Source organism: Arachis ipaensis, chromosome B06, assembly GCF_000816755.2.
Source record: "Arachis ipaensis cultivar K30076 chromosome B06, Araip1.1, whole genome shotgun sequence".
NCBI lineage: Eukaryota > Viridiplantae > Streptophyta > Magnoliopsida > Fabales > Fabaceae > Arachis > Arachis ipaensis.
In genome coordinates, this window is record NC_029790.2 from 10,476,825 (window position 1) to 10,486,638 (window position 9,814).

Sequence of the window (9,814 nt, forward strand, 5' to 3'; positions counted from 1 at the left end):
GCGCGTCACATGCGCCTTAAGTCAGTTTTAATTTTATTTGTGTGAAAATGTATAAATATTTGCTTAATTTATTCATATACAATTACGTAGGGGGGGATGTGTGATCAACTGTTGATAGATAAATTGGAAATTTGGAATGAGTTTAGAGATAAACCACAGAGGTTGTAACTGTAACTAATCCCGAAACTAAGATGATGATAGTATTATTATTTTATAATAGTAACCATATGAATTGCGATGTGTGACCAACAAAATAAAAAATAAAAAGAGAAAAGAAAGTAATAAAGGAAAAGGGGCCGGTGATGGAGAATGAAGGAGGTAAAAGCATAAATAGGGTGCTCCATCCAACCTGATTCTCTACGCTCTCTCTCTCACTATTATTCAAAGCACGCTATACTTAGCTTTACTGCACCATAATAACAACCTTTCTTTCTTTCTTTCTTTCTGAGCCACACACACACACACACACTTCACTTCTCTCACTCACTCATCATGTCTACATGTCACTCTTGGTTGCAAGACCTGGAGGAGGAGGACGACGACGATGGCGGATTATTCTATCAACACCCTCACAACTTGTCGAGGCTGTCCGTTTGTACCACCAGCAGCTCCATGTGCGGGTTGGATGATGATGCCATGATGATGTCACGCTTGTCCATAGAAGACGACGAAGACGACGGGGACGAGGCAGATGGAGAACTCTCAGGAGAAGAAGAAGGATTATTACTATCCTCTGCCTCTGAAAAAGAAGACTTTCCATCATCACTTGGTAGCAGCTGCTGTTGTTCTCTGCCAAATACGCCTCCAGCAGTAAGAAGAAGGAAAAACAAGAAGGAGAAGGAGTATGCAAGTGACAATGGGCCTGGTGATCGTGACGGGGTGGTTCTCATAACCAGGCCCAAGGGTGGCAACAAGACACTGTGTATGGGTTTGGAAGAAGTCAAGGCTTGCAGGGAACTTGGCTTCGAGTTGGAACTTCCTCCTTCACTCGATACCAGCAGCAGCGGTGCCAACTCCCCCATAGCCAATTGGCGCATCTCTAGCCCCGGTGATGATCCACGAGAAGTGAAGGCAAGGCTCAAAGTGTGGGCGCAGGCTGTAGCACTAGCATCTGCCTCCAAATACGGCACATAACAAACTCATTCCTTCATTCTCCCTTTCTCTTGTTCTTTTTTTGCCATTCACACACCACTTTAATATACAGTACATATATATGCTTTTCATTACATACTTTCAATGTACTAGTCTTCATCTTCAATTTTTCCAATCATGAGCCTTGCCTTTTCTTCTCACTTTTATCAGTGCTTGTTACTTTTCCTCTCTATAAATAATACAATAGTGTTTGATCATCATGGAAAAGGCGAAAAGCTATGATCTACTCTTGACTATACTGTACAAGTGTGAATAGTCCCTGGAAAAGTGCAAGTATTTCACAACTGCAAACGGAATGCTGTGTGTGCATAGTACACTAATTTAGCAACTGTTTTAGACGTTCCATCTTTTACAATATAACATTTGTATATTTTTTTCCGACTACGCTCTCCTCTAGTTAGTTTTTAATTTCCACTGGAGCTCAACTCTTTTCAACTAATATCCTAGCAATAAAATATGTTTCACTTAAAATTGAACGGTTAAAAAGAAATCTCCAAAACTAACAACAACAAAAGCATCTTAAATTCAAGTAAAACATATTTAGAAGTAAAATAAAGTACAACCATTTAGAGTTTAAAATTTATACTTAAGGATTTAAGGATTTATGGTTTATAATTTAGGGGGGCTAACCGCTGGTGATGGATGAAATTGTAGTTTTTTTTTTTTATCAAAGATAAGGAGGCTCAAATCCGTGACCTCTTTGGTGAATATGAAAAAATTATGTTATTTGAGTTATAACTTGTTGGTCGGATGAAATTGTAGTCTTGCCAGAAAGAAAAAGAAATAATAAATAATAATTTTACAAGAATGATGAATATGTGAATTTTTTTTTATGTATTTTATTGGACACTCTGGTCCGTTCAATATTTGTAGGCTAAATTGTTGACCGAATGGTATTAGTTCTCTAGCATTATTGTTTGCTAAATATAAAATTAAAATCTAAAGCTAAAATCAACTCAACTTGAAAACTTAAATTTAAATGATAACGAATTTATTGTGTATCTCCAACCCCTTAATCTAGGCCATTTGATTGAAAAGTATTCTTGTACTAACATTTTTCTGAATGCTAATGTAAAATGATTAGTACTGTCAAATTCAAATCATAACAAGTAAACCCTTTCCTAATTTTCATGTGATTACTATTCCAGAATTGAGGTTTAATCAATATAAGATCTTCGAAATGGGAAACACAGAACAGCATCATAAATTTATCCAACTGAAAACCAGACCCACTAAATATGAGTTTAGTTCGTTCACATGTTGAACTTCTTTCTACCTTACATATGTACACGTTAAGCGTGGTTGCATACAAGCTCCTCAAACATGTGCTTGATACTGATAGACGTGTTGGAAGACTAAGAAAATAGACGCATATAATAATGGTATGGCACTTAAGTTATAGGGCAGATTGTTGACTAGAGCAACTAACTTATGGCGGTTGATTTATTTCATGTACTTATCATATTTATGTTGTTGATGTTAACACGTCCTGAACTTGCAACAGCATTATTTTCTTTTAGCCCTGCAGTTCTGTAAGTAGTAATTGACTGTGTAGCTTTAATTTGTTAGGCACATTATTTCTGATTTTTTCATCAGAACTACTAGTACTCCTTGTGCAAGGGATCCAAAGTCCAAACTAACCTTTCAGAAAAGTAGTTGAGAATTTCATTACATCTTCCTTCTTTAATATCATTTCCCATCAATGATGCATGCTCACATATATGATTTATCATAGGCATGCATATCAGTATGTATCAAGATATGGAAAATGAGTCAAGAATCCCAAGATACATTTTTGGTTCATATTAATAGAACAGATGACCCTTAGCAGGTACAGATATTGAGCCCAATTTGGTAAATCTTTCCCCGGTCTGCTACAGAGGTCCATCCAAGTTATAAATTTTCAGAGCATGTTTATGTTAGTCCCTAGTGCCTACTAATAATACAGTTACAGATACAGTTAATAGTTGGTGCTGATTGAAGCATGGACAAACAAACCTTCCCAATTATGTGGAATGGCTAAAGAATCTTGATAGTACTTCTACTCTAAGGTGCAGTAGGAACATGGAAGTGGGAAACAAAGCACTTAGTAGGTATAGAGCAGGAAAAGTCAACCTGGAGGACTGAGAGGAATATATCATGGTGGTGGTGGTGGATGTGTCATCACTTTCACTGCAAAGGAAAGGAGGGGAGCCACATGAGACTTTCCAGTTCCACTTGAGCAGGAATTGCAAACATGGCATTCACAAATTAAAGGCTTTGTTTGGTAATTTTCTTGACAAGTCACAAAATATGTTTGGAGAAAGAGACAACTTTTCTAAGACACTCAACTGTGTGAATTGGAATTTTGGAAGAAAAGAGACGAAAATGAAGAGTTTGAAGGGTAAAAATGGACTTCATTTTACACTTGAAACCTTACACAAAATATGAGTTTACCAAACACAGCCAAAGCTAGGGAAACAGGGAAGGAGTGGTAAGTGAAATAAGAGAGTTAACCTTATATACTGGGAGTCAACCACGGTAGATCTAGCAACACTGCAGGAAGCAGAAAAATGTGAACTACAGTCTCACATAGCAATTGGACAAATCACACAAAAAAGGGTTCACATTCTTGGTGCACTTAAAATGGTGTGCTTGTCTTTTGTTGGTTGGGAAACTTGAGGGGAATTTCATAGACTGAACATAACAAAACAACAGCTGAAATCTATCCCATGCTTCCATGACATGTAATATGATGATTTAGATGACCAATATAAGTCCTATATTTGAACCTTATCATGAATACAATCCCATTGATAAAGAGATATCACAACTCAAGCCCCTTCATGGGGCACCTTTCAGGTCGGATCATACTTCGATATTTTCTTTCTTTTTCAGTGTGTAATACCAATGTATCGTTTAAATTGTTTGTAATATAACATCTTCAAAGATACCACGAGGGTGGCTACAGAAGCATGAATGAACAATTTTGACATTTTTGGATATTTCAAGCCAATTAAATCTTATTGACAAGACTCATTACTTGAAATAAAGATATATATCTAATTAATTGTATCTCCATAAATATAACAATTGAAGAATGTTAAATGCACAATTATGGCAATCACAATGATGAAATTGTAAATACCAAACTACCACATGAGGAAGCAATAAGCGCTTGACTCACTTGAAGACCAGATTATGGCAGGTTGTGTCACAGGGATAAGCACAATCAATAGCTTTGATAGTTTTTCGATCAAAAAACCAGTCTCCAACAGCAATCGCCACAGGCTGCACAATTAAAAGTGGACTAACCGATTAGGTGATTACTTTCTCAGAACAATAAATCCAAAAGGAGGAGGGGGTTGAAGCTTAGTGAAAAGCAATAAAATCACTTGTCCTAGAGTCAGCAAACTTAACTCTGTAATTAAAAGGCCAAACTGCTGTTTTTTCAATTTTTATTATACAGCCATGAAATAGTTGGCATTTGATGCATTTAGCTTGACCTCACAAAGCAAGCAAGTTTTCTTTATTAAAAATATATTAGCTTTTAAGTGAAGGGTTCTGCTAATAAGTGTTTTAAGGCACTAAGATTCTAGGCAAATTTAAAGTGATATTACAAAATGAACCATTTTATAAGCACGGAAATCCAAATCGGGCATACCATGTCGTTGATAAGCGGAGAGTCATCAGCAAACCATGTATCTTGTCTCTCAGACTGGCAATGAGCAAAACAAGAATTTATGAACAATCCAGTTGGAGAGGACCTTGAGAAGTCTTTCACATCATTTAGCATTTGATTTCTAAAGTCTGATTCAAAGAAGAAGCACAAGGAAAGGAAATTAGATCGTTGTAGATCGATACAAGTTGCGTAATTTACATAAATAGAGATCAAAATCACCTTGGAAGAACTGTATTTGAGATGAGTTACACCTTGCATGATTTGCTTTACAATCATTCCAAGAACCACTTGGATCCGCTGAATGGGGGGCTAGACTTTCTTGCACCTGATGAGGAAACAATTTCAACAGATGTGTAACCTTGTAAGACATAACTAATTACGCAAATCGTTAACAAAAAACTTCAGGAGAACAGTGAAACAGTGTATTAACTAACTAATATTACCTGCCATGCATCATAAGCTGCATTGAGAAGAAACAATGGAGTTTGAACATGCTGGATCAAGTTTTGAGGAAAGAAGCACTGCAAAGAGAGTTTTCATGTTTAAAATATGCAACTCTAGCAATTTCAATTTAGTAAAGGAATGACATCCAAACTAATAAAATTACCGAAGTTGGATCCAGTTGGTTGAGACAACTTTTTGGTAAGTTTTTTTGTACTTCCTACAACATAAAAAAAGGTCGAGAGATAACATATTTATGCAAGTTTTCTGAACCTTATATCATCATGTAAGTAGAAGCACTGAGAAAAGAATTTATCACAAGGTCAAACTCAATGACTTTTAAAATTGAGATTAGATCTAGTAAATCAACAAATATTATATCCAGATTTTTTGAAACTATTCTAGATACTACCTGTAATGTAACTACACCTCCAAACATATTCCTCAGTGTGTGCCCCCCAGACACATCAACTCTACATGACCGAACAAATAACCAATCATATCTATAATTTTTGGTGAGGGTCCGTGCTAGGAGAAATAACATAAAACAATTATATTACTTACGCATCAAGAAAAAATCCTGCATCACTCAAACATTTCACTTTGGTAGATTTTGGAAACATGCTTCCGAATTCATCACAATGTATTATAGATGCCAGACCACCTGCAGAGCATCCAGACAAAAGTGCCTGATATACAGTTTGGTCAATTAGCATCATGCACATTGACAGTTAAAACTAACAACATGAAGAGACATGGGAAACCTGGTTGGCTTTTTGCATTCCTTTGGACATTAATTCCTCGATTGCAGCTAGCCATATTTTCTGTCCTCGAAATTGAAGCTGATTAGCCTGAAAAGAAGTATAAATTAAGAAATCAATAGAACAATAAATTTGAAATTCAGGAATCCCTCAATAATCCATATATAATAAAATCTCTTTCAGTAGAAAAGACATGTATGAGATTGAAAGTAGAGTGCATAGTTTACTTTGAAATTCATAACTCAGTACATAGTTTACTTTAGAGTAATTTTCTATGGAGCTATCATTGTTCAAACATATCTATACTTATATGTACATGAAAGGGGAAGCATTGTATATGTGGTGTCATATTTTACTGACCTCATTTTGACTGTCTCCGGCGAAAGATGCTCCATCACAGTAACGTATTTTAACTCTGTTCCAGTTAAAGAAATCTGTTCACAATAGATATGATGAGAATACAGAGTTAACACACGTTGCACCCTGCATAAGTATAGTGTCTAATTTGACTGAGTAACTAGTATGCATGTGTAGGGTAAAAGAAAAAAACCAGGGTTTTCTTCAGGTTTATTGCTCAATATCCCAGTGAATGGCAGTGTCTTTTCCATGAATTTAAAGGAACCACGCCGAGTCGTCTTCCTAAAAACACAATTTCTGATGGTATTACACCATCCTCCTCCCTTCAACCAAGACAATTAGGCACAACACTTCAAATTACTTGCACATATTGAAATATTGAAACAGAGACGCTATAAGTATATATGTTTTGAATGTACCTCTAAGTGAATGAGCCAACTATTGGCTCCTGATCCGGATCCAGGATGAAAGTGATAGGCAGGCGATGTTCCATCCAAACATACTGCAAATGTAGCACAAGAAAATATAAAGCTTACTAATCAATTTTGAAGCATTTGAGACAGTAATTTCTTTTCACAACAGAGAGAGAGAGAGAGAGAGAGAGGAAGCAGTAGGTACCAGCTCCTTTGGCAGCAGCTCCATTGATAACAGTAATGGGAACCATGAGAGGTTGTGGCTGGGAAGGCTGCTTGCTTGAAACTGATGAGAATAAAGCATCGTTTACAAACTCAGATAGCTGAGGCTGATGCTCAGATCCATCAATGACGGAAACTAGAGACACAAAAGCAAGTGCGGCTATCACAAACACATTCATTCTCATCGTTTCTCAGAGCTCAAAAACCTCTCCTTAATCTCAATCTCTTTCTCTCTCCTCTCTCTGTCTTACTTTACTTATAGTGTGCACGCACCATTACTGTTTGATGCCATTATTGATTTATAAATTATAATTATATTTTACGGATATGGTAATATGTTATTGTTGTTTAATAATATTTATTTTTGTGAGAGTGTGATATGATAGGAGATAATGAGAATCTTAACTTGATTTCTTGTAAATTCGTTTGAAGCAATTCTATTTATCCATTTAAACATGGATTGTGGATATACATACGTGATGAAATATTATAACTTTGTTTGATTATATAGCTCACTGCGCTTAATGCAAGAGTATGTATCACTTTGTTGTTATTGTTTTTAAATAGAATTTAATTATGGAGTGAATTTTTAGTCAATATCAATAAATTTTTTAATTTTAAAATTATTTTATTACTTTAAAGAGTAAAGTATCCCTAATATTTGGAGTAAGTATCAAAGTTGTCCCTAACGTTTGAATTGTCATATTCAAGTCCCTAATGTTTCAAAATTGACTCAATGTTGTCCTGTTGTTAGAAATCTGTTAACGGAATTGACGGCAGAACAAAATTGAGACGATTTTGAAACGTTAGGGACTTAAATAGGACAAACACGTTGGAGACAAAAACGATACATAGAGTAATAAAATTATTTTATTACTTTAAAGAGTAAAGTATCCCTAATATTTGGAGTAAGTATCAAAGTTGTCCCTAACGTTTGAATTGTCATATTCAAGTAATTTATTTTTTTATAATTTTACTCTTAAAAATTTTTACCATCATCAAATATTTGTAGAATGACTAGTACATAAACTTGTGGGGAAAAAATGATACATATACAATAAAGTAATGTGATTCTAGTCATTTTATAAATATTTCATGATGAGTAAAAATCTTTAAGAGTAAAATTATAAAAAAAATAAATTTATTTAGAATCAAAGTAATGTGATTAAGTGTAATTTATTTAAATGTGATTAAAAATAATTGAATAACTATGTACCGTAAAAGATTGATAATAGTGAAGGATAAAATTAAAATTTATTTCTATGTATCATTTTTGTCCCCAACGTTTTTGTCCTATTTAAATTCCTAACGTTTCAAAATCGTCTCAATTTTGTCCCGCCGTCAATTCCGTTAACAGATTCCTAACGGCAGGACAACATTGAGTCAATTTTAAAACGTTAGTGACTTAAATATGTCGATTCAAATGTTAGGGACAACTTTGAGACTTACTCCAAACGTTGGAGACAAAAACAATACATTACTCTACTTTAAATTTTAAATTTGAATATTTACCCATTTTGGTCCTCAAAGAATTTTGGACTAGACACTTTAGCCCCCAACTAAAATTAATTACTCGATTGGTCCCTAACAATTAATTCCGTCAGTCACTTAGGTCTTTGGCTCCGTCAACTCTAAGGAAAGACAAAATAGTCCCTGACAACTCTAACAGGGGACAAAATGATCCTTAACAACTCTAATAGGAGACAAAATGATCTCTAACCCCTTTGTTCTAAAGTGACACTGCTCTTTCTCAGTTTTCATCATATCTTGCATAACCGTAACATTTATACTCTCATTCTTTACTTTCACAGTCTTTTTTTCCATCTTTTCCTTCCTCTTCTTCAACTCCAAGATCAGGCCATTGTGTAACTGCCACGCATGTCGCACCTACCTCAACATGTCATGGACGACACACTTCCTAAATTTTTGTGACTGATACACCCACCTCCTCCGCACCTCACCCACTAGAAGCATCCACTTCCACGTCCTCAATAACAGCATCACCTCCAACCCCGATAATGTCCACCACATCTTCAAGACCAAATTCCACAACTACCCCAAGGGTACACCTTTCTCCACTTTTCAGCAAGTAATATAGATTGTTGGACATTAAGGAATCATGAGAAGATATTCTCCTTCGACATCATATGCAAAATCTCATTTGAAATGGACCTCGAGTGCTTCATTCCTTCTTTCTTGCCGGAGTCCAAGTTGATAGACTGCTTCGACCTCGCATCCAAACTATCAGTACAACGAGCAATGTTGTCGTTGCTGCTCGTATGAAAACTGAAGCGATTACTGAACATTGGTTCGGAGAAGAAGTTGAAGGAAGCAATTGAAATGGTGGACAATGTGGTCATGGAGATGATAGGGCAGAGGAGGAGGGAGATGACGACGATGACGGATCTTAACAAATCAGACTTGATGTCTATATTCATGAGATCCACTGAAGACGACAAGTACTTGAGAAACATAGTCATTAGTTTCCTGAGTATGAATTAGTTGAGAACAAGTTGAGGATTTTTCTTCTTGTAAACATTGAAGTTGCAGAGTGTGCATTATATAGCTTGAAGTTATAGTGTTAGATTGTTAGTGTTATGCAAAATATGATGGAAATTGAGAGATAACAGTATCGTTTCCGAACATAGGAGGTCAGAAAACAATTTTATTCCCTGTTAGAATTGTCAGAGACTATTTTGTCCTCCGTTAGAGTTGACGGAACAAAAAATCTAAGTGACTGACAAAATTAATTATTAGAGACTAATCAAATAATTAATTTTAATTAGAGTCTAAAGTGTTCGGTCCAA

The 9,814-nt window shown here is 35.5% G+C and overlaps 2 protein-coding genes across 4 annotated transcripts; one reads left to right on the forward strand and one right to left on the reverse strand.

The window, feature by feature from the left end:
- Positions 179 to 1,388, forward strand: LOC107646012. The gene has a single exon (XM_016350188.2). It carries the CDS (start codon positions 493 to 495, stop codon positions 1,132 to 1,134), a length of 642 nt encoding a protein of 213 aa, XP_016205674.1. The 5' UTR covers positions 179 to 492; the 3' UTR covers positions 1,135 to 1,388.
- LOC107646011 (pectin acetylesterase 3) lies at positions 2,795 to 7,345 on the reverse strand. 3 transcript variants are annotated; one of them, XM_016350186.2, is made up of 14 exons: positions 6,991 to 7,343; positions 6,792 to 6,874; positions 6,566 to 6,695; positions 6,376 to 6,449; positions 6,019 to 6,105; positions 5,819 to 5,943; positions 5,667 to 5,727; positions 5,421 to 5,474; positions 5,257 to 5,334; positions 5,033 to 5,138; positions 4,796 to 4,941; positions 4,319 to 4,422; positions 3,649 to 3,687; positions 2,875 to 3,324 (listed from the first exon to the last, which is right to left on the reverse strand). In XM_016350186.2, exons 1-14 carry the CDS (start codon positions 7,190 to 7,192, stop codon positions 3,159 to 3,161), a joined length of 1,455 nt encoding a protein of 484 aa, XP_016205672.1. In that variant the 5' UTR covers positions 7,193 to 7,343; the 3' UTR covers positions 2,875 to 3,158. The 3 variants fall into 3 exon arrangements, with proteins under 3 accessions (XP_020959604.1, XP_016205672.1, XP_016205673.1); XM_021103945.1 differs by lacking the exon at positions 3,649 to 3,687 and having other exon boundaries at positions 2,795 to 3,324; positions 6,991 to 7,345; XM_016350187.2 differs by lacking the exons at positions 2,875 to 3,324; positions 3,649 to 3,687 and having other exon boundaries at positions 4,047 to 4,422; positions 6,991 to 7,330.